A 25,886-nucleotide genomic window follows, 5' to 3' on the forward strand; every position below is an offset into this window, starting at 1 on the left:
ATATGAAAAAAGTTTTTAAGTAAATAAAAGTAAAATTAAAATGCTTTAAAAGAACTTGATGGTGCATTAAAAGTGCTTCAAACTTTTTCCATCTCAGTTAGAGAGGCATAGTCTGCAGGTGAGCAGGACAGTCTACAGGTGCTTTGTGTCTGTGGTTTGTGTTGTTCTCTAGGAACTGTGGACCAAACAATGAGACTTGAGTTCAAGGTCTTCTGCTTATTTGCTGCCTGAGCACTCTGAATCCCAATTCTACCCCTTATCAAATGAAGTGATTAAAGAAGATAAAAGTTTTGTTCTGGCTTTAATCTTTGGTGATGTTTTTTCTTTCTGCTGACTTTGCAAATCTCTTTACCGTCTTGATTTCTCATGTTTTCTAATTCTGCTTTGAGACTTTCCCCATTTTCCTGTCATTTCCTATTATTTCTAGTTTTTAATCCAAGAAATAGTTATTAAACATCTTTTAAAATATGGGCTTCCCTGGTGGCACAGTGGTTGAGAGTCCACCTGCCAATGCAGGGGACCACGGGTTCGTGCCCCGGTCCAGGAAGATCCCACATGCCGTGGAGCGGCTGGGCCCGTGAGCCATGGCCGCTGAGCCTGCGCGTCCGGAGCCTGTGCTCCGCAACGGGAGAGGCCACAGCAGTGAGAGGCCCGTGTACTACAAAAAAAAAAAAAAAAAAGTATTAAAATGTGTTACTCTGCTGAGTATCTGGGATATAAAAATGAAGAGTATGGTGTTCCTGACCTTAAAAGAACTCACATTCTGCAAGGAAGAGAGCCATCTAATAACCACATTCTGATAAAATGTGATAAGAGCTGCAGTGGTGACATACGTAAAGTATCATGCAAGCATATGGGAGGAAATGATGAATTCTTCCATGGCGATGGAATACACATGGGGATGTTGTCAAAGGTTTACAGAGATAGGGTGATTGGAGTGGATGTATAGAATGAGAGGTATTGGGAGGAGTACTCCAGGTGAAGTATGGATAAAAGTGTGAAAGTGCCTGGTGTGTTCTGGGAATAACTACTAAATCTAGAGTGGGAACTGCAGTTTGGTATAGAGTGTGGGGTACTTGGGTTAGAGAAGGAAACTTAAAAGGAAGACTCAGATGAGAAAAACATGATAAGTTACCAATTTTAGGAAGATTGCTGCGACAGCAATGTGGTTGTGTTGAAATGGGATAGAATGGAGAGGGAAACCAGTCATTGGGGCTTGTAAATAGTTATGGCTGTAGATGAAGACATCAGAAGTTAGACATTGACATCAGGGTTAGAGAGGAAGGCGGCTGTAAGAGATGAGCAGAGAGACTTTAACAAGTTCCTTCCTGAAATTAATTTAGCACATCCATTAACAACAAAGAAGCAAAGCTACGTGCATATAGTCTTAGGATTTTTTCCTTTCTCTTTCTTCTCACCTCCCGTCCTCCTTCGGTTTTACTTTATTTCAAGCCTTTCCCTTTTTCAGAGAGATAAAATTAATGCCAGTTTCTAAAGGATCATTCACTACGCAAGGCCCTGTGCCATCTGGTTCCCCTTTATCTCTTTCTATTTCTCACTCCTCTTCAACCATGCTGGCTCCATTGCTCTTGCTCAAATGTGCTAAACACTCCCCCTCTAAGGGACTCTACATTTGTTCCTTCTTCTTCCTAAAATGCCCTTCCGCCATATATCTACATGGCTCAGCTTTCACTTTATTCAAGCTGACCTCAGGGTAATGGAGGTGTAAATCCCCTCCCCCGCTAGGATCTGCCTGGCTAGCCATTCTTGCTCTTCCTCAATTCATCTCAGAGCCTTTTATTCTACGTTGGGGTTTGAATGCCTCTCTAGAGGAAAGGCTTTTCTACACTCAAATGGATTCCCAGGGGCTTTTTCTAAAGGAGCAAAAGGGGCCTGGGGTGGGTGTCTGAAGGTGAAGGTAGCAATAGATAGCTTCTTCTTCCCCTCTGGAAACACTATTTTTGTATGCCATCCTCACATCTCAGGCGTTATACATGGAAGTCCCCACATGTAGGGGATGGGAGGGTTTCTGTTCCTCTCCAGAGTGGATAAGGGTGAGAGAAAGGTGTGTATTTATCGAAAATTAAATTTAATAACAAGTTTCTATGAAAAATCAAAGCTTTCCCTCTATGCTCCTCCTTCTATCCCCTGAACTGTTGTGTTTCCCATTATACACTGACTTTACCTGACCTCTTGTATGTATATATTGTTTATTGTCTGTTCCCACCCATTATAGAATATGAGCTTCCAAGATACAAGGTCTTTTTTTTTTGATCAGGCATAGATTTATTATTTTAGTTCAACCACTACAGTTAGCACAAATACAAAACCACAATCATGTTTACAAGGCAAAAATTGTACAATAGCTCTGTATACTAAAATATTATCAATAATGCAGTTTGAGAATCAAAATATCAACTGGCTGATTTTGCTTTTATGATGCATACTGGTATCTTTTTCTAGCATTATAATGCCACTTAAAAAAATGTACCATTCTTTCAATATATTTTCATTCCTAGTACGCATAATTAGTTGGAAAATTCATTTAATTGGCAGTAAGGTGGGAATTTAGTCCAAAGTGCAAAGACTCATTTTGACGAGCTGTGTAATCATAAAACATGCAGTGGTGAACTTTCAATTCATAAACAATTACTATTGTTCAGTAAAGATTATTATTGTAGTGGGCATAATCATGAGAACTTACTTTCACTTGATTATAAGCAGTTCTTACCATCAGATTGCTTATGGCATGCAAGAGGTCCAATAACTCTGCCAAGGGTGTGGCAACTACTCACCAGCATGATCAGCCCACACATTAATGGCTGCCTTGATTAAGCTTCAACACAAACTTAACACACTTCTGGAAAACCTGCCTCAACAGAGTCTCTAACACCTTCCTCACTAGCTAACCAGACATGGGTCATCATTGCTTGGCTTGACTTCTCCTTCCAGCAGCAAATTCATCACGACCTTTGTCAAATAGCTGCATGTTCCTCTTTTTCCCAGGGGGCGAGTACTGTAAAAGGAAGTCATGTCATCTTGTTTTTCAGCTTCTTTTAGTAGACTCTCATCTTTTTGAAATTCATGAAATGCTTCTTTTGCCGGTTTGTCTAGATCTACTTTGTCTTGAAATTCTAGCTCAGGGTTTCTTTCCAGTACAATGGATACAACCATTAGTAACTCCACAACTATCTGTCTGTATTTTGGCTGGTCAATATTTCCCAACATGTCTTCAACAAGGAAAGAGAAATTCATCTCATACATGGTCATATCTGACAGGGTTGGTTGCTGGGGCAAATGCCTTCCGGCTACAATGATTCCATTGGGTGTGTGCTCCAGGATCTGCCACACGCAGTCATAGAACTCAGGGGGAGTTCTATTCAAAGACCCATCGATCTGACACGTGTTCAGCCAACACCTTCCATTCCGTTGAGGCTGCAGAATACCCAGGAGAAGCTGTTTCACTTCATAGGTGACATCTGATGTAAGTCTCTGGCTGGCTTGTTTCCGCCACGGATCTGTAGTTCATACCCCATAGCATGGATTATCCACCCGATTCGTATTTTCAGCATGCCACGGGATAACTCCGGGTTATTGGAGATGATCCAGCCAATGTGAATGACCAGTTCTTGCTGAATGACCGACTCCCTCTCATCATGGGTATTATACTTGTAATAGATGATGTTCTTAATCACTCTTGGAGACAAAGGATTGAGATAGCCTCTTCTTCATGTCCAAAGGCGCCCGGAGTTACCTGTTTGCCCTGCACTAAAACATTAGTAATGGATGGGGCCAGGCTGTCCACTAGTTTACTTAAAAGACTTGCTGTATGGCACACCAGCGACCAACATTTTTTGCTGCCAGCTCTTCTATAGACTCTCTCAATGTGATCAGAAACGGTACCTTCCTTTGTGATGAAGTTGGGCCGTTCTCTTTTGAGCAGTATACCCAGCAGGATGGCTTGGCTAGCCAGACAACTACAGTCATTCAGTTTTTGAAGAATTTCATGGGTGGGTTTGTTTTTCCATTCAGTAATGGCGACATCTGGCTGCTGTTCTTGTTCAGGAGCATTGGAGGTGATGCTTTGTCGTTTGACTTTTGAATGTTTGGGAACTTCTAGTTCCTCAAAACTCTTAAATTCTGGAAGCTCTTCTGGTGTCACTGATTCGTAAGAAGTCAAGTTGTTCTACCACAGCTCCAGATATTAGTGTCTGTAGACGATCAACATGAACTTTCACTCCTCCAACCACTCCTTTCTTAAAAACTGCCAGCATATCTAATAAGGGATTGAATCGGCTACCTCTTATATTGTCTTTCCAGATGAGAACAAGGAAAGGTGGATGTCCATGCATTTTCCAGTATTGCTTAATAAACTGTAGTGCATTCTTTATGTCATCTATCGGCAGTAAAACATCTTGAGACATGTAGAAATCACTTAGGTCAAAGATGATAGGGTAACAAACCACAGTCTTTCCTAGAATGCGATAAATCTTTGACGTACTGAGGCAGCCAATGGGCCTATCTGCTTCCGCAGGGTCCTGATTTTTCATTGATCCCCAGATGGAAATAAGCTTTCACAAGCTCCTGCTGGGCCCAGATCTGAATGGGTTCTACCTGTTGAGGAGTTTGAGTGTGAATACCATATGTGTTGAGGAAAACTTGAAGGCGTTGGCTGTCTGCTATGAGCGCTACATAAACAACCAAATCATTTTCCAGTGGGCCCTGATTGGAAAACCTCATGCTCACATTACGTTGATTCTGTAGTGGGACATAACGCTGAACAGGATCAATGTCTTCAGGACTAATTAATTCATCAGCCAGGAGTTTTGCGATGACATAAAGGGCTTGTCCCCAGAGAAACAGTTTTCCATCACGGCCACAGTTGCTAGGAAATCGCTTCTGACTACCAGGGTTTCTTTTTTCATATTCTACAAAATCAGCTGGCACAGAGTAGTACTTTGGTATGACAGGATAACCTGAGAGGCTTGTCTGCTCACCCCCCGGGGAGGGTGGGGGCTGGGAGCTGAGGCTCGGGCTTCAGAGGTCAGATCCCAGGGAAAGGACTCCGCACAAGGTCTTTATCCCCAGCTCCTAGAATAGTGTGTGGTTCATAGTAGGCATTCAATAAATATTTTTTAAAGAATATCTATGCAGGCTGGATTTAATTAAGGACCTGACCAGAGTATTTATTTGTACTCATTTATTTTTATATGACGGTAATATTAAGATCGCTTCCTGGAATCCCAGGAATAAGATAGTAGGTTTTGTCTTCTTGGCTGCTTGATTTTTGTTGTCGTTGTTGTTCTTGCTTTCTTCATTCTTTAAATGCATATATGCACATAGATCAGAAAGATAATATTGGGTTGGCCAAAAAGTTCCTTTGGTTAATGAATACCCAAAGTTCTTGGTGAAAATGAAACATGTGTCTTTTATTTTTACTTAAAACCGAATGAACTTTCTGGCCAACCCAATACACATCGAAATATTTATTAACTGAAATATTTATTAACTGGTTGCTAGTTTTGCTTAAACTACAAAGTGTGAATGTGTGTGTGTGTGTTTATGGGTGTGTTGGCAGATGGGAAGAAGAGAGCAGCGTACTGGGAATAGGTGTTTCTAAAGAAATTGCAGTGTCGATCAAGAATTTATGGACATATAAATGAAAAAGGCCTATAAAAGCACCTGTTAATTTTTCATTCAATAAGCATTTTTGAGCAAGAATGCAAGGCCTTAGCAGGGGGGTGAGTGGTGCACAGAATCCCTTATGTTAAAGGATTAACAGTATAGTGAGAGATACAGGCTTATATACCCTGAGCTATGCTACAAGACTGAGGGTACTAACTAAGACCTGCAACAGGAAAGCAAATTGCTCACAGAGGAAGCAGAATAGAGACTTAAGTACAAACTAATAGAGGTGACTATATGACTATGTCACTTATTAGCTAAGAGATGCCAATAGTTAAATCACAAGAGCATTTAAGTTTCATTAGGGAAGGCTTCAGAGGAGAAAGGAGGAAAGTGCGGCACCCACTTAATACATAGGGGAGAGTGACTATTTCCTGTGTGCCCTACTTCCTGACAGAAAGATGCTTCTCTTTCTAAGGCTGCCTCTTGTCAAATGAGGAGTAACCCTAGAGGACACGCAAATGGCTCTTTAAGTTCTCTAAACCCTTTACAAGTTTCCTTGTACATGAATACTGGAGGAAAGAGGTACTAGGTTAGGATATTTGTCTTCTAGAGAAGTAAACTAACAACCTGGCTAACTGTCTTATGGTATGGGGAGCTTGCTGGGCAATTTTAACATTGTCAGCCAGTGCCTGGGAAGGAAGTCATGTGGGCCCTGACTCCCTTTGAAGACAGGAAAGCCAGAGGAAGGACATGGGTTTGTTTTACTATTCCCTCACCCCTACCCCCAGCCCTCAGTGTGAGAAAAGGTTATCATTTCTTGGCTTTCAAGGTTTTCTCTCAGGAAAGTCTTTTCCTTTGTTCTATTTATGCCACAGACCCAGACAAAAGCACTCCGTACCGCAATTCTGGAACAGTGACACTCTAGTCACAGTGCATGGGGAGCTGAATGAGTCAAACTGACAGGGACTGGCTTACATCCTAATTATAGAAAGAAAACAAGATTGTTTTAGATTTATTAAAAACTGGAAGGTGCTATTGCTGCACATGAACAGAAAATCCTCGCCTCCAGTAACCCTTGATCTTGTTTTAACATAGAAACAGAAAGTGAGCTGAACTATACACTTGCCTGTCTAGAGGAAAGAATGCTTCCTCTCCTTAGCCTTGAGCTTCAGTGAATTAGAGGAATGAGTGAGAAATGAGGGTGTGAAAAAGAGGCTGGACACAGTGGTGCTGCCCACCGAATTATTTTCCATCTGGAGGGAAGGCCGTTGCTTTCAGTATATTCTTCAAAGGAAAAAAAAAATGGTAGTGAGCTCAGTCAAATTTAAATATTACCTTGTAATCTATTTAATACTAAGGAAATGGACTTGAGTCACAGCACTGAGGGCTCGGGCAAGGCTCAGTGCATTGGGATGATCTGATGCATTCTGTCCTGTGTTTATCTGAACATCTGCCGAGAGAAAAGAGATTGGAGCAGCATGTTAGTCCTGACAGTGGTAGAGGAGGGAGCAGGATAGCACGGTATGTGTGTGTGTGTGGTGGAGACAGGCATATCCACATGTACAGAAGACAGTTTAGCAGGTAGACCAGTTAGAGCACCAGAAGCTAGGCAGAGGCAAGGAATGATTCCCCTACAGACTTCAAAGGGAGCATGGGCCTGCTGACATTCTGATTTTAGACTTCTAGCCTCCAGAACTGTGAGATAATGAATTTCTGTTGTTTTAAACCTCCAAGTTTATGGTATTTTATTATAGCATCCCTAGGAATTAATATACAGTCACTCAGCTAGTAAGTGACAGAAATAGAATTTGAAACCTAGTCTATAATCCATATCCCATGGCCATTTCTAGATGGAGACATTGGAATGTTAGGCTGAATTTCTGTAAATATGGCTTTCCTGACAGTTGAAGTATATAGGCAGTGTCTGGTAATCACAGGAGTAGATACAGTCAGGTTGGAAGTGGGGCTGGCTAAATTTGAGCAAGTAAGGATGAAGTTAAGGCGTATAGTTGTTCAGTCTTGCCTAGTTCTGCTTCATCCCACCTAGCCCTAATCCTCAGTCTGATTACCTGCACAGGGGAGTAACGAGAGCTAAGTCAGTCCAATGGCTTAGGAAGAAGAAAGCAGAGATTGTTTTAACTTCAGAGTTGGAGGGAAAGGGGAGAGTAGTTGGATAACTCAGGGATTTCTAGGTCTGTTGTTGAGTTGCCAAGAGAAACTGTTATTTCCTTCTTTAGAGGTTCCTAAAATCACTCCTAAATTATTCACTGACTGCTAAATGTGTGTTGGGCACATTGGGGAGGTGACGACTGTAAAATAAATATAAGAGCCAATCCCAGTAATCAAGGCTGAAATCTGGGAACACAAAAATTAGTATATCTGAAAATATTAGAGACAGTAAAACTGTTCAGGTTCAACTATAAGTGTAATAGGAGTTCAGGAAGGGATGACAGAAAAAGATCCTCCTTTTATTTATTTTTTTCCAGCTTTATTGAGATATAATTGACATATAACATTCTGTATGTTTAAGGTATACAGTGTTTTGATTTGATACACTCATATATTGCAGAATGATTACCATTAGCTAACACCTGCATCACATCACATAATTACCACTTCTTTTTTGTGGTGAGAACAATTTAAAATCTACCCTGTTAGCAACTTCAAGTATATAATACAGTATTACTAACTATAATCACCATGTTGTACATTAGATCTCCAGACCTTATTCTTCCAGTCCATGAATATGGAATATCTTTCCATTTATTTGTGCCTTCTTCAGTTTCTTTCAGCAATGTCTTATAATCTTCAGTGCACAGATTTTTCACCTCCTTGTTGAAATTTATTCTTAAGTATTTATTCTTTTTGATGGTATTTGTAAATGGGATTGTTTTCTTAATTTCTTTTTCTGATAGTTCATAGAAACACAACTGCTTTTTTGTATACTGCTTTTGAGTCCTGCAAATTTACTGTATTTGTTTATTAGTTCTAGCAGGTTTTTTGTGTGTGTGTGGAGTCTTTAGGGTTTTCTACATATATAATACCATGTCATCTGCAAATGGATACAATTTTACTTCTTTTTCAATTTGGATGCTTTTTAAAAAATTGAAGTACAGTTGATTTATAATATTATATTAGTTTCAGATGTATAGCATAGTGATTCAGTATTTTTACAGATTATACTCCATTACTGATTTGTACCCTTTTAAATGTCAGTGTTTCCTAATGCTCCATCTTCAGATCTTTACCCTCTCTATGTACTCTATGGCTGATCTCATGATGTCAGCTACTGTCTGATTCCTCTGGAGTTGACTTTTATTCTGAATTTCAGATTTTATTTATAGCTATAACTGCAATCTTCTCACAGAAGAATTTAGAATCAGCCCAGAATCACCATTTCCTGGGTAGAGGGAAGCAAAGTGATTGCTGTATCCCAGATCAAACATAAAATATAGTAATAGCTGCTAACATTTATTGAGAGGCCTTCCAATCATTTGCCTACTTGGCATCAGACGTATTTCCAGCCCTTCCCCTTTCCCAGATAACTATATTTTCTGGACTCCCTTACCAACTGGCTTCTAGCACATTTCAGAAAATAAGCACTGGCGGAAGGTTGGAGGACTGGAAACAGGGTATATCCTCATCTTTATGTTTCCAGTAGGATCTCCGGAAATGGCTATGTCTTTCTCATGGTTCCGGCTTCTTCCAGCTCTTAGGCACTGTTAAAACTACCTCCTCCCTTTGCTTTCCAGTCCTATGGGGTAGAGAGACTTCCTGTACTTGTTAATTTCTGGATTGCTTCATGTTCCCCTGTTTAATCTTTCAGCACATCCAACATACTTGAAAACAGATTCCCAGGGTTTGGCTTCTCTGCCTGGATCCTGGTTGTTCTGAGTACTTTACATATATTACCTTTCTAATCTATATAACAGTTCTATGAGGTAGACACTATTATTTCCCAATTTTAGAAATGAATAAACCAAGGTAAATAGAGATTAAATGGCTTGTTGAAAGTCCAACAGAAAGTGGTGGCCTGAGCCTAAACTCTTGAACACTAAATCATGTTGCTTCTCATTAAAACAGAGTCATTCACCTTTGACTTCAAGCATTTCTAACTGAAGAATTCTTTCCTGAGTTCTGAGCTCCAGGGTCATTGGCATCTTGCCAAATGTCTCTGGTGATGCTTCTATTTTTAGGAGAGCAAGTGGCCAAAGGACTGCTTATGTTATCCTCCATGAACCTCTAAGTTCTATTTTGCTTTCTCTAATTTATATGTTCCCCCCACCCTGCCCACCATTTCTTCTACAGGCCTTCTACCAGAGTCACTCACTGGGTTGTCTTGATCCCATCACTCAGTGCACTCAGTGTATCCCGAGGTTGCCTCCTGCTTTAGTTTTGCTCCCTGCCTCATTTCTGCCCTTTGCCAATTCCATTGGTACATAAGGACAGGTCAGAAATACATCACACAGGAACACACTGATTTTTTTTCTAACGATGAATTGAACGCTTCCCAGAAGAGCTTTGCCATCTCTTTCAGCATAACTTTTTTATAAATACGTACTGGCTCTCTACGTAGGATTCTATGAATATACTATCTAATTTTATATTTATTATAAATACCTATATTAATTTTTATTTTTTTCCCTTATAGTCCTCTTTGCTTGAAATGTCCTTTCCTTTATTTTCTTCCTGGTGAAATCATACTCATCTGGAGAGGTAAGATCTAGCTTAAATGCTATCTATTCTAGTAGTCTTTCATGGCTCTCTCCCCTCCCCCCTGTACCTTGTCCTTACCTAGATTGAATAAATCACCTCCTACCTTTTGGTTCCATATCGCCCTGATCACCCCTCTGACCCAGTTCTCGGTGTGTGCATGTCTGTCTCCCAAATAAACTTGACAGTAGAGATCATATCTTTGCTTTTGTGTTTCCTGTCACCTAATACATGTTAAGTAAATTTGGGGGTTGAATCAGACCGAGCAGTTTTGTTGAAATCCGCTTAGGAGACTTGTTGATGACAAGCAAACAATATTTAGTGAATGTTAAGCAGGTGAAACTATCTTCTTTATAGATCTGACTTTTGTTCTTTTAATTTGATATGTTATAAATGGGGATACTTGGTGAGTTTTTAAAAAATTTTTTTTAAATTAATTAATTAATTTATGGCTGCGTTGTTTCTTCGTTGCTGCTTGTGGGGTTTCTCTAGTTGTGGCGAGCAGGGCTACTCTTTCCTGCAGCATGCAGGCTTCTCATTGCGGTGGCTTCTCTTGTTACAGAGCATGGGCTCTAGGCACGCGAGCTTCAGTAGTTGTGGCACGCGGGCTCCAGAGCGCAGGCTCAGAAGTTGTGGCACACAGGCTTAGCTGCTCCACGGCATGTGGGATCTTCCCGGACCAGGGCTCAAACCCATGTCCCCTGCATTGGCAGGTGGATTCTTAACCACTGCGCCACCAGGGAAGTCTGACACTTGGTGATTTTTATAATGAATAATTTGTACCCTAGATACTAAGTTCTAATGCAGAATTGTGTGTGTGTGTGTGTGTGCATGTGTGTGTGTGTGTGAGAGAGAGAGAGACAATGGGAAATTTACTTGAACATTTTTTTTTTCTTTTAGACAACCACCTCACAATGTTATTTTGAGGAAACATGACTGAACGGTAGCAGAATATTACTTTGTAAATATAACTAAATTCCTGTGAAATACTCAGCGATGGAGGATAGGTATTACAAAATCATCAATAGGTTATAAGTTGGTTTATTTCTAATAGGAAATATTTAATGTGGAAAGAGTATGTTTTGGTGTAAGGGAGAGCTAATCAATATATATAATCTTAGTTTATGCACACACGGGTTGGGTATTATGTGTGTGACTTACCAAAAGATGATTACTTAGCTATGTGGGTATTATAAGGGCCATTTACAAAGAGTTAAATGGTTTACTGAAGGGCTAATATGAGTTAGTTAATCGTTAAGAAGTTTGCAATTTCCAGACTAATATGTTCCCCTTTGAATGGTTTATTAAGTTGGCCGTTTCCCAAAATAGTTTAGCACCCAGATAAATAGATCCATTGCAGTACCAAAAAAAGCACGATAAATATATTTTTCTTACGGTTCATCATCCAGCGAAATCCAGAGAGCATGATCAAAGGATTATAGCCATCAGAGTAACTGTTCCATATTGCTCTGTAGCTTTAGGCCTATAAATATCAGTGTTCCATCCCATGCTTTTTCTGGCTTGTATCATGGCCACTGAGCCAATTCTTTTCCTTTTTAAGTTTTTTAACCTGTTTATTTATCCCAACATGATCTTTCTTTCTGCTGTTAATTTATGTCAAGGTGAAAAGTTTAGACCCACAGTGCCTGATAAAAAGCATGCAAGTGATTTGGCCAGAAGTACAGCAAGAGTACTAAAGAAGAATATCTTATAATTTGTGAAAATGAAGATTTTCATTGGCTGGAGGCAAGAGAGTACACAAAAGGAAATGTATGAGAGGCCAGATTGTAAATTCAGCAGGATTTTAGACATGGGTGGAAGCCCTTTGACATTGCAAAGGGCAATATAAACATTGCTACAGCTGGGAAGAAGTAACTATCAATTGTGCAAACAGGAGCTGCACTGACTATGATCAGTGCATCATGGGACTTTAGGACCTCTGAAGAGAATGAAACAACAGCCAGGAAGCAGGACTGCAAAATGCATCTCCAAGAAACTACAAATAAGGCATACCCAGGCATACATATAAATACAAGTATAAATATATACCACACATATAAAGTTATGTTGGATTTTTTTTAAAATAAGACCACACTATGCACATTACTCTGTAACTTGTTTTCCTCATTTAGCAATGTATCATTGAAAGCACTTTCTTAATATATAGATGTAACTCATTGGACTTTCAACAAGGGTGCCAAGACAATTCAATAGGGAAAGAGTAGTCTTTTCAACAAATGGACAACTGGATATATATATATATATGTATATATATGTATATATATATACACACACACATATATATATATACACACATATGCAAAAGAATGAATTTGAACGTCTTTCTTATACAAAAAAAATTATTCCTAGTGGATCATGGACCTAAGTGTAAGAGCTAAAATTATATAGCTATTTGAAGAAAACATGGGAGTAAATCTTCATGACATGGGGTTAGTTAAAGCCTTCTTAGATGCAATCAAAATCACAAGTGACAAAAGAAAAACAGGTAAAATGCACTTCACCAAAATATAAGACTTTTGTGCCTCAAAGGACCCATCAGTAATGTGAAAAGACAACCCAGAATGGGAGAAAATATTTGCATATCATATACCTGACAAGGGACTTACATCCAGAATATATAAAAAATGCTTGCCACTCAACAATAAAATGACAAACGACCACTTAAAAATGGGCACAGAATCTGAATAGATATTACTCTAGAGAAAATATATAAATGGCCAATAAGCACATGGAAAGATGCTCAACATCATTAACCATTTGGAGATTGCATATCAAAATCACAATGAGATACCATTTCACACCCAGTAGGTTGGCTATAACCTAGAAGACAGGTAATAGCAAGTGTTGGTGAGTATGTGGAGAATTTGGAATCCTCATGCATCGCTGGTGGTAATATAAAATGGTGTAGCCTCTTTGGAAAACAGTTGGCATAAACATAGAGTTACCATCTGACCCAGAAAATCTACACCTAGGCCAGACCTCAGAGAAATGAGAACATGTCATACAAAAATTTGTTCATGAGGCTTCCCTGGTGGCACAGTGGTTGGGAGTCGGCCTGCCGATGCAGGGGATGCGGGTTCGTGCCCCGGTCCGGGAAGATCCCACATGCTGTGGAGCGGCTGGGCCCGTGAGCCATGGCCACTGGGCCTGCGCGTCCGGAGCCTGTGCTCCACAATGGGAGAGGCCACAACAGTGAGAGGCCCGCATACCGCAAAAAAAAAAAAAAAAAACCACAAAACACACACAAAAAATTTGTTCATGAATGTTCATAACAGCATTAGTCATTATAGCCATAAACTGGAGACAGCCCAAATGTCCATCAACTGATAAATGGTTAAATAAAGTATAGCATAACCAAACAATGGAATATTATTTGGCAATAAAAAGGAATGAAGTGATACATGCTACAATATGGATGAACACTGAAAACTCTATGCTACATGAAAATGTCAGTCAAAAAAGACTACATAATGTATTATTCCACTTATATGTAAGTCTAGTATAGGTAAATCCATAGATACAGAAAGTAGATTAATGGTTTCCAAGGACTCAGAGAGTTGGAGGGAAATGGATAGCGACTGCTGCTGGATATGAAATTTGGGGGAGGATAATGAAAATGCTCCAAAATTGATTGTGGTGATGGATGCACAAGTCTGTGAATATAGTAAAAACACTGAATTGTATACTTTAAAGTGGTAAATTTTGATGGATTGTAAATTATATCTCAGTTTTTAAAATTCAGGACATAATCATATTTGCAAAGTTCTTTTTGCTATGTAAGATAACATATTCACAGGTTCCAGGGATTAGGATATAGACATCCTAATTTTGTTTGTGGGGGCCATTATTCTGCCTATCACATTTAGATTTTATGGAAGTACTTGAAACTGAGTCAGTCAGACCTGACATGACCTTGCTGTCCTCTGTGAGTAGCAGTGCAACCCCACAGAGCATGGGGCTATAGTGAGGTTTGATGATCTGCTTCTCAGCAGATGTCAGCATGGAAAGATGAGGGTAGAAGACAATGCATTTCGTGTCTTCTTCCCTCCTACCACTAAGATATCACGGTACCACAGAAAGCCCTGTGTTAGTCACATCTTTGTTATGCCTCAATATTTTTAATCTTTAAGTAAATTCTTCTTCTTCATATGATCCTGATTTCTTATGTTGTTTAGAAGGGTCTCCCCTATCCCAAGGTTAGAATGACTGCCCTAATTTTTCTTCTATTACTTATTTTAATTTTCCTTCAAAAACTTCAATTTATATGAGATTTATTTTTGTCAGTGATATGAAGTAGGGATCTGCCTTTGTTTTCTTTTAATTGGATAGCCATTTATGCTAACATCCTTTGTTAAATAATCAATCTTTTTCTCTCTGTTTGGAGACCTTAGTCATATACTAAATTCTCATATATACTTCAGTCTATTTTTGAACTTTCTCTCTGTGTTCCACTGATAGCTTTTACATTCAAGAATAAAAACCTCATGCAGAAAAAAATGCAGAAGATCTCTCTTCTATTACAGACTTTGATATTGAGCACAATTAGAAAGTAAAGAAAAGCACTTTGGGCCATTTTCTTTCCCTGCTATCATACTCCAATTTACATAGGCCTTATGTGTATAGTCCAGGTCATACAAATGCAAAGCAAGATTGTGTGTACATGTGTTTTTGAGGTACTTCTGCAAAGAACTGCCTGATCATGCAGACACCATCTAAAATGTACAAATTGAAAGGTGCTGAGAAGCTTCTTCGCTTAAAACTGTCTTCTCCATGGATAAGCAGCCTGGCCTGAGATAGCTACCATTAGAGGTACTCTCTTGTGATAAATTTACCATCTATAGAAGTTTACCCTCCTGTATGAGAGTTGAATGTAAAACCATTGGCATCCACCACCATCTTAGAAATGAAAATAGATGTGGTGGCATTATGGAATAAAAAAGAATTCTATTCAATAAATTTTCTTAGAATCACTATTGAGGGAGATGTGAAAGCTTTCCAAAGATGTGACACTGTCTTAATAGAAGAAAACAAGTTCTTATGAATTTATTATCCTGAAAAGAAATCTCAGGAGAAAATCCCTGTAGATCAGTGACTCTTGACTTGGCTCTGTCAGGCTTTTTTTTTTCTTTTTCTTTTTTTAGGTTTGTAAGCTTTGCTATGATTCTTGATGTGGCTTATTTGGAAGCATAATGAAAAAATTTTTTTCCCCTGGGATGGCATGTTTTTAGGATGAATTCATCTTTCTTCATTTGAAATTTAAGATCTGAGCTCACATAAATATTTCATTTGTTGAAATTTGAGTTGTCATCTTGAAGTGTACCATTTAAAAACATGGCCATTTTCTCCTTTAAACCATTTCATTGAAAGGGCATCCAGCAATGTGGTTAGTTATGCAGTGACCCTGAGTTTACTCTGTGCTTTGCTTTGTGTGATGCCATATGTCATAAACATGGTAAGGCAGAAATAGCTAAGTTATATTAAGAAGGAATGTGTCCTAAACAAATTAATTAGAGTAACAATTTTCTTTTTGAGTTCCTTAGAACCCTTAAAAGTATCTGTGAAGGGACATTCTATATTTAGCAAATTACTTATTATTACCATGGGAATGCAATAGACAATTTTCTCTTCATGGCTTTTTTTAGACTCAGTTCAAGAGAAGCCTTGTTTTCCATAGATGTTTTTCAATAATAGCTTTATTTTATTTTTGTTCTCATGCTATAACTGAAGCCATTTGAGCTTTCTCCAATCCTGCACCCTCTTTTTTTTTTTTAACATACCATTGTAAATAAAATGACAGGTAGGAAAGAATTCATATTTGGAAAGTAGAAAAAATAAGATTGGGGCATATACATAATTATAAAGCAATATTAGTCTGTGTTTATCTGATTACTGGCCAATGCAAAGGTACCAATTACAGATCTGTTTACTAAAATACTTCTTAAAAATAGTTTTAAATGTGTCTCTGTGTTTAAATGTGTCATGTTATAGAGTATAGAAGGAAACACTTTCTCGGCAGTATTTAGATGCATTATCTCCCACGATGAAAGGTATGGAAACATGGACAACAACAACAAAAGTGTAATAGCGTGTGGCTTCACCTCTGACTGTGTTCAGAATGTCAGCCATATTGAATGTTTTTATTTGGTCAATCAGGTGCCCAGCTCTATTGCATTTATGGATAGTAGAGAAGAGCTCAGTCTGAGGACCCTTTTCTGAGAACAGTGATAACATCTTGAAATGGACGGAGGAGTAACATAAAGCACCTATCAGAGAGGTTCCATTTAGGGAAATACACCACTGACAGAAAGGACATTTGAAGACTAGTGTTATTAAATTCTTAGTATAGATTGAAGACTGTAGAATAATGTGCAGTTGTTCTTCAGAGCTGCTGTGCTTATTTCCATACAGATCATAGAAAAATAGCATGTAGAAAAATATTTAATTTTAGTCAGTGTTTAAAGTCAGCTTGACATTTTTTCCAAGTTGAACATGAGTTCTAATCTTAGATAATTCTTCCCCTTGGTTATAAACATAACTTTCCACCTCATTTTAGTTGGTTTTGTAAAACAGCCAGACGATTTTTAATTTGTCCAATAGTGACTCTAACACATGCACCCCATTTATGGGATTATTTTATGAATATCCTAAACTTATTAAAATGTTTTTGCATGAACTACTTATTCCATATACTGACCATTTCTGGTATTGAAAAATCTCAAATTCTTGCCACTAAAACTCAAATGTTATCTTTTATATTATTTTTTCAAGAAGTGCTTTCTCAACTATTTATTACATATGGTAATAATATAGCTCATCAAACCTCTATTGTGGATATTCAAGGAAAAAAATGATCCTGTGCTGAGTTCAGTTTGCTCAGAGATTTGGACAAATGTTAAATTTTGCTGTTTTAACTGCAGCTAGGGAAATGAGTGTCATTTTGCAAATGAATTTGTAAGGTTAAAACTGTTGATGTTTCAGTGCCCACCAGTCAAGCAGAACATGTTGAAATTTGATTGCTTTATGATTATACACACATGACATAATCACAAAAAATTGGTAATTAACCTTTATGCATAAAATTAAATAAAATGAATCAATACAGATAGAGATTTATTAATACTATTAAGTAATTCGACTAGTTTTAGTGTTGTTCGGTCTCATTATGTTCTAGTAACATCATGTATATATAAATTCAATGTGAATTTAAAACTTCCTAAAAAACTTTAATCAAAAATATACTAGCCAATGAGCTAACTTGGTTTATTATACTGAAAAAGTAGCTCTCTTTTCAGATTTCAATGATTCAAAGATTCTTTCTGTTGGAAGATACACCTTATATACTACCAAGAAAGAAAAATTTCTAAGTTGTGACATAGTACTCTCTTTCTGCTTAGAATTTTGATTTTATACTTATTAAAAAAGCTATTATAAACTCATTTACACATTTTTTAAATTGCTTTTGGGCATTCATGTAGAAAGAAAATATGAACAAAATACATTTATTATACTCCTCAAAGTCTTTTTATTCAAAGTCCAATCCATCTGAGTCACTTTTAAATTCAGAATTATCACTATCTTTTTTTCCATACATATCTTTTCTGTCATCAAGAACGTTGGTATTATAGCGTTGCTTAAAACGGTGTTCCAGTATCACCACAAGTATTTTCTTCCAAGTCATGGACACTCATTTTGCCAATTTTGAAGTTGGCAAGATTTCAGTAAAAGGTTTTTAGATAACAACCAGTCCCTGTTTGACAGAAATTATAAGATGCCATCTACTGTAAAAGATCCTGATTTCAGAAATGTTAATAATATGGGAAAATGTTTTAGAATGAATGAAATATGGTATTAATATTGCTAAAACTTTCTATAATTGCAATAATTTGAACATTTGTAGCAAATCTTCTCTGCATGCCTCATTTGTCTCCATGCTATCTGGGGCTCCTATGACTAAGTCGCTGCCATTAAACATTAAAAAATGCCCATGCAAGAAACAGCTCAATTGCAAAACAACCTGCATTTCAGAGTTTCATGTTGTAACTTATTAAGGGTCATGGCACATATGCTCACTCACTGGTAACTACTGACCTATGAAAGCAAAGAGGTAGGGGGTAGTTCTAAGGATTCAGAGACATTAGGAATAAGTAAGAGTTTTTCCTTTATTACACTCCATTGAAGAACACAATTATAGGTTTTTCTGGGTTTTTTTTGTTTTTGTTTTTTTTTGGCCATGCACCTTGTGGGATCTCAGTTCCCCAGCCAGGGATTAAACCTGGGCCATGGCAGTGAAAGCACCAAATCCTAACCACTAGACACTAGGGTACTCCCAGGTTTTTCTGTTATTTTTAAATCTCTAAATTCTGGATTTTGTCACATTATTTTAAATTTCACTGCATCTAACATGATTAAACAATGGAATTGCATATAGTCTGAGGTTCTGCATTCTGATTTAGGGATTGACCAAAAAAATTCCAGACATTCAACAGACTTTTAATTTCCTCAGCATACTTAATTTGGAGCCATTATTGTTCCAATTTATTGCTTTGTCCATAGCACTTTAATTTTTTTTTGACAAAAGAAACTCAAACAAAAGTTTAATAACATGTATACATAGGAGAGACCCAGGAAAACTGAGTAACTCAGCAAAATGGCCAAAGGCCTCAAATACCATCTTCAGCTAAGGACAAAAGAGGATTCTGAGGGTGGAGAAAGTCAGTTAGGGGAGGTTAACCAAGAGCATTTTAATTCTTTACAGCATGCTTCTTTGCGGTACGTGGGCCTCTCACTGTTGTGGCCTCTCCTGTTGCGGAGCACAGGCTCCGGACGCGCAGGCCCAGCGGCCATGGCTCACGGGCCCAGCTGCTCCGCGGCATGTGGGATCCTCCCGGACCGTGGCACAAACCCGTGTCCCCTGCATCGGCAGGCGGACTCTCAACCACTGCGCCACCAGGGAAGCCCACAGCATGCTTCTTTGAATCAGCAATCTAATGTCCCTTGAGCTGGACTTTGGCTTCAATTGCCTCTGCAAAAGCAGTCACAGCATATTATATCTTGAATATAACTGTTTTCAAAAATTACCGTTTGTCTCTTTGTTTGCTCTAATATGTTTCACATTGGTTCTTAATCTTCTTTGCCCTTATGAGAGTGTACCTCTGTCAATGGGCCCCCAAATGTTCTTCACAAAGGACATCATTACAACTGGCTCCTGAAAGAACCTGTCTCTTTGGACTGGCTTTCAAATAATTATCTCCTTTAGAGAGATTTTTAGACTCTTTCCACTTCTCTCTTCCCTTACCATTTAGCCCTTACTCATATAAAACTAAGATTTGTATATTCTTGGATGGCAGTCAGATTGTGATGAACTAATGAAAATTTGGAACTCAGATTTATAAAAACTGGAGCAGAATTCAAAAAATAGAAGTTTCTGAAAATAACTCATTGAATTCTTTAAAATGATGTACCACTCTTTTTTAAAAAATTTTTATTGGAGTATAGTTGCTTTACAATGTTGTGTTAGTTTCTACTGTACAGCAAAGGGAATCAGCTATACATATACATATATCCCCTCTTTTTTGGATCTCCTTCCCATTTAGGTCACTGCAGAGCACTGAGTACAGTTCCCTGTGCTTTATAGTAGGTTCTCATTAGTTATCTATTTTATACATAGTATCAATAGTGTATATATGTCAATCCCCATCTCCCAATTCATCCCCACCGCCCCTTGGTGTCCATACGTTTGTTCTCTGTGTCTGTGTCTGTATTTCTGCTTTGCCAATAAGATCATCTATACCATTTTTCTAGATTCCACATATATGTGTTGATATACGATATTTTTCTCCTTCTGACTTACTTCACTCTGTATGACAGACTCGAGGTCCATCCACATCCCTACAAATGACCCAATTTCATTTCTTTTTATGGCTGAGTAATATTCCATTGTATATATGTACCACATTTTCTTTATCCATTCCTCTGTTGATGGACATTTAGGTTGCTTCCATGTCCTGGCTATTGTAAGGAGTGCTGCAATGAACATTGAAGTACATGTGTCTTTTTGAATTATGGTTTTCTCAGGGTATATGCCCAGTAGTGGGATTGCTGGGTCATGTGGTAGTTCTGTTTTTAGTTTTTTAAGGAACCTCCATACTGTTCTCCATAGTGGTTGTATCAATTTACATTCCCACTAACAGCACAAGAGGGTTCCCTTCTCTCCACACTCTCCAGCATTTACTGTTTGTAGATTTTTTGATGATGGCCATTCTGACCAGTGTGAGGTGATACCTCATTGTAGTTTTGATTTGCATTTCTCTAATAATTAGTGATGTTGAGCATCTTTTCATGTGCCTCTTGGCCATCTGCACTCTACTCTTTATGAAAGAAAAAAAGTAGCCAAACTTAAATATTTTAGTTGTGATAATTTGGGTTGCTCTGACAATCTCCAAAATATCAGGGACATATAATAATAAAATCTTATTTCTTGCTTCTATAAATTCTTGCAGTTTGCTAAGTGCTTGTGCCATACCTTCCAGAAGCTGGGCTCCTTCCATCTTGTGGCTGTATCTTTCCTCATTCCTTGGACTCTTATCCATTCAGGCAGTCCATGGGAGAATAGAGAGAGAATCACATGAGGTAGGATTTTATAAACAAGGACTAGAAGTGTGCACATCTCTTTTGTTCACATTCTGTTGATCTGAAGTCAGTCACATCATTACATGTAGCTGCATTGGAGACTGCAAAATGTATTCTAGCTGTGTGCCCAGGAGTAAGAGAACAATGTGGATTATGGTGAGTACCAGCTCTCTCTGTCTGAGAGTGAATTTTAGGTAGGCCACCTAAATACCCTAGGCTTGCCCTCCAGTTTTGTTGCAAATGTCCAAACAAAATATATTATTCATATATATGTGAATAAATATAAACATAGATTCAATCTTTTGCTAATTGAACTCTCACTTAGTATCTAAGGGGAAATTAGAAGTAGACTGATAATCTTTTTCTCAATTGAAATGCAGTTCCACATGACATATTTTGAGAAGATTTCACATAGTAAATGTATCACTTTAGGACAATACATAATTTTATTCAATATGTGAGTCCATGTTTAAAGATTCTTTAAGGGGGAAAGCAACTTAACAACAGATTTAAGAGAAACAACTCTAGGAAAATTGGTTTTTAAAACCTAACCTGCAGTTGTTCAAGCCCTCACTACCTGGCTGTGGTTGGGTATTCCAGAATACTTGATTTTTATCATATTTGTTCTTATATCTACAGCAGGTATTTATGAATGACATATGCATCCTATGAAAAAGAGAAAGGACAGAAATATTTAAGAGAGTTTAAAAAGAGTTTTAATATTGTCAATCTGTGAAATGCTCTTTATCAAAATCGCTCTACTCTCCCTGGCATGACTAAATAAGTATTGACTCTAAATAGCCTTCAGTACCCTGTTGTCAATGAGCTGTGAGTTAAGACCCATGACAGAAATTGTCCCCAAGACCATGTCCTGTCATACATCAGGACAGACCTGATTTTCTTAGTCATTAATCCAAGGAAGCAGGGTTTAAACATTTACTTCCATATTAAGAGAAGCTTTGGGTTTACACTGTACCCTTCCTTGCTTCTTGGGAATCAGCAGTTTTCTCTATTCATCTGTTCTGATTTATCTTTTTGTTTCTCTTTCCCATTGTACTTGCTTTTAAATTATAGAGGTGGAATAGTGGTAAGGGCAGAGATAGGCACATCATTTTTAAAATATTTGTTTTTAAGAAAAATATCAGATGATTCTTGTGATTCTATGACTAACTTTTTTCTTTCCTCCACCTTTTTTAGTATTTGCTATGTAGATAAGATTGGCTTCAAAGTGAGCAGATCTTGTGTATTTGGATTGATTGCTTGGTTTTAAGGAAGGAAGCGTGCTATTTTATTCTTTTAATTGAAGTTTCATGAGCAAATGGACAAGCTTCAGTCCTTGAAACTGTGATGGATATTGAGAGTTTCAATGGAACATTAATTCCAAGGCCATACATATTTTGGGTAATAATAGAAAGTCCTTTTCCCATGAAGTCAGGAATGAGAAAGATTATGCCGTTTGAGAACGTAGAGTTTTGGAATTAGATTCAAATCACCAGTAATTCTTTTTGTGGAGGATATGGTTAATTTTGATGGTTTATGCAAAGGCCTCCTTTTCCACCACTGGCCTGTCTTATTGCTTGAAATTGAGTCTTTGAGTTTGAGGCTTTGCATCTCTAGGAGTCTCCCTTAAAATGTAGAGGATCACAGGAGAGATAGTAACATCGATTATTAAAAGACTTATTAGAAGAACATCATTTTTAGAAGAGATAGAATAAGACAATAAACATGCATGCTAAACATTTCAGATATATTAATCCATTGAATAATTGATGCTTAGTCAATTCATTCAGAAATACCTATGAAGCATCAACTGTGTGCCTGCCACTATGTTAGAATCTGATTATGCACAGGTAACTAAACATTGCTTCTGACTTCAAGGACTCACAGTCTAATAGGCAAGACAGACAAGTAAACAAATAACTGTCATACAGTACAAGTGCTCCTAAAGCCTGTGAAGTGGCTTTTGTGAAGTGTCCTTTCACAAAAAGGACAATTGTTGTTGCCCAATGAAGGGAATCTTATTGAATTAATGGTGGGCATAGAAAGGGGAAACAGAGGAACAATACAGTGTCTGGAAATTAACAGGTGGTCAGAAAATACCCCGTCAGGACTTCTTCTATCCTGTGCTTACAAGGGTCAGTTTTGCCTACCAGTTATGAGAAAGGAAAAGGATTTATAAGACTGCATCTCAGTTTCTCCACTTCTAAATTATACATTCTGATTCTGTAGAATATAATCAGAAGTGAGATTTGAGATATTTAAAAACCTGTAGAGCATGGACACTGACCAATCAAAAAGGACACAGCCATAGCACTGAAACAGCGTCCTGAAGATCCCATGCTATGACAGGCAGTATGCCTTTATTTGTTGGAAAGTAGAAATCACTAGGATCCTGGGGGAGGGGCCTGGGAGGCCAGAGTGGTGGTATGTCACTTGGGAGATTTTAGGTAGTAATTCTTTGCTTACTTATACAAAAGTTTTCAAATATTTTAACAACTGGTTTGGCCATTTTAGTGTGTAGGACTGAATGTCAACATTGAGAATAGCCATGCTCCTGAGAAAGAATAAATGAAACTATGAAGTGGAGGAGTCAAAGTTATTATGAAAACTGATGGATATTAAACTAAAACCAGATTTCTTCTTGGTATCTGGATGATTTTATGATTCTTGGAATTAATAAAAAAACTAAGAATCAACCACAAGTAGATACTAATTAAGATCAATATAGCACATCTGAATATTTACACCCATGTATTGTCAAGTTTTGCCAGAAAAGGCAACTTCTTTTTAACAGAACTGCAAGAAGAGATAGGCAAGTTTGAATAATATCTCTGATGGTTAATTTTATGTATCAACTTGACTGGGCTGTGGGGTGCCAGATATTTGGTCAAATATTATTCTGAGTATGCCTGTGAAGTTGTTTTTGGATGAGATTAACATTTAAATCAGTAGAATGAGTAAAGAGCGTTGCCCTCCATTATGTGGGTGGACCTCAACCGATCAGTTGAATGCCTGAATAGACTAAAGAGGCTGACCCTTCCTTGAGTAAGAGATATTTCCTCCTGGCTGAATGCCTTCAAACTGGGATATCAACTTTTTAATGCCTTCTGACTAAAACTGTAACATTAGCTCTTCCTGGGTCTCAAGCCTGTAGGCCTTCAGACTGGGACCATACCATCAGCTCTCCTAGTTGTGTGTGTGTGTGTGTGTGTGTGTGTGTGTGTGTGTGTGTGTGTGTGTGTAAATCCTATTGTTTCTGTTTCTCTGAAGAACACTGGTCAATATAGTAAATAGCATGTGCAAAAAAAAAAACTAAATGCACAATTTTTTTACTTTAAAATTTTGAGCAATTAAGTTGAAGGAGAAGAGCTGAATACTGAAAACTTAATTAGAATAAGTTTAGAATACTTATTTAGAATATTTAGAATAATGTGGCTTAGCATACAAAAAGGGTGAAGCATCTCAATAATAATAATTGACATTATTGACATTATTGACATTATTGACATCTCTAAATAATAATTTAGAATAATATTTAGAATAATGTGGCTTAGAATACAAAAAGGGTGAAGTATCTCAAACTACAGTGAAAAATACAAAGAGAAGGGGAGAGATCAAGATGGCAGAGTAAGAGGACATAGAGCTCACCTCTCCCCATGGGCACATCAAAAATACATCTACATGTGCAGCAATTCTCATTGAAAACAAACTAGAGACTGGCAGAAAACCTCTTATACAACCAAGGCTTTAACAAACATCCACATGGAGTTGGGTAGGAAGGGAAGAGAAGCAATCAGGTCAGGACCCACACCCCTAGGAGGGGATACAGAAGAAGAGGAGGATTACATGGGCTGGGAGATCCTCTGTGGGGAGTGAGTGGTTTGAACAGCATATTGGGTGCCCCAGCCCTGGGGTCCGACACTGGGAGGATGAGTTCTCTTAGCTCGTTTGAAACTAGGGGCTGTAAGAAACCTAGACTCTGCTTGTGAAGAGTGCACACATATTTGCTTATTCCCCAAACAAGGTGGAGGAACCAGATTGAAACTGCTTGGGACTCTGGTGACTCTGGTCAGTTTCCTGTGACTGCCCCAGCTTGGGCCCCAACCTGAGCTGAGTGCCCACTCCGGCCCCTCTTACTCCATTAGCACAGCTCCCCACTAAGGTGAAGGCTGCCAAAGCCAAGGAGAGTGCACAATTGTCGGGGACAGAGGTGGTTCACACGCAACATGGAATCTGAAGGGGGTAAGGGCAGCCATACTGGCTTTCACGGAGGCAGCAGATCAAGAATGGTCTGAAACTCTGCCATGCTAAGACCACCCCAGCATGCACCCCAGCCCACACCAAGTGCCCTCGCAGGGCCCTTTTGCTCCAGCCTTGCTCCCTCTGGGACAGAGGTGCCAATGCTGCAAGGGGGTAGAGTACACAGTTAGGAAGAACAGAACCAGCTCAGACATGACCCTCAGGGCTTCTGCTCCAGCAACTTGGTACGTGACCCCACCTCCAATAGGGTGGTGTTGACCACTGAACAGAGGAGAAGCCTTGGCTCACACCTAGCTCTGGCTTTAGCCCCTCCATCTCCAGCCCCACCTCTTAACAAGGTGATAGCTGCCAGCACACCCTGGGGGAAGATGTGACTTGTGCTCACTTCATATCCAGCTTCCTCACCACATCCACTGGGCAGACAGACTGTGAATATGGTAAATTATTGATATTTTTCTCTGCTTCATTAGTTGTTTTTCCAGGGTTTTCTCTTGTTCTTTTGTTTGAAACAAATTCCTCTGCCTTCTCATTTTGCTTAACTTTCTCTGTCTCTGTGAAATTAGGTGAAATATTTACTTATCACAGTCTTGAAGTGGCATCCAAATATATATATATGTGTGTATAAATAAATATAT

At 38.4% G+C, this 25,886-nt stretch overlaps 1 protein-coding gene across 1 annotated transcript in view; it reads right to left on the reverse strand.

The window, feature by feature from the left end:
* Window positions 1-2,848: 2,848 nt before the first annotated feature.
* Window positions 2,849-25,886, reverse strand: part of LOC309959933 (phosphorylase b kinase regulatory subunit beta-like) — a gene marked incomplete at its 5' end in the record, with an annotated part of 48,374 nt that continues 25,336 nt past the window's right edge. Inside the window, 5 exon segments of the mRNA XM_082836480.1 lie at window positions 2,849-3,470; window positions 3,473-3,715; window positions 3,718-4,153; window positions 4,155-4,527; window positions 4,529-5,035. Of these exon segments, the coding sequence (XP_082692606.1) occupies window positions 2,902-3,470; window positions 3,473-3,715; window positions 3,718-4,153; window positions 4,155-4,527; window positions 4,529-5,035 (2,128 nt within the window). The 3' untranslated portion in view covers window positions 2,849-2,901.

Source organism: Leucopleurus acutus (genome assembly GCF_964270905.1).
Source record: "Leucopleurus acutus genome assembly, chromosome: 3".
NCBI classification, from domain to species: Eukaryota; Metazoa; Chordata; class Mammalia; order Artiodactyla; family Delphinidae; genus Leucopleurus; species Leucopleurus acutus.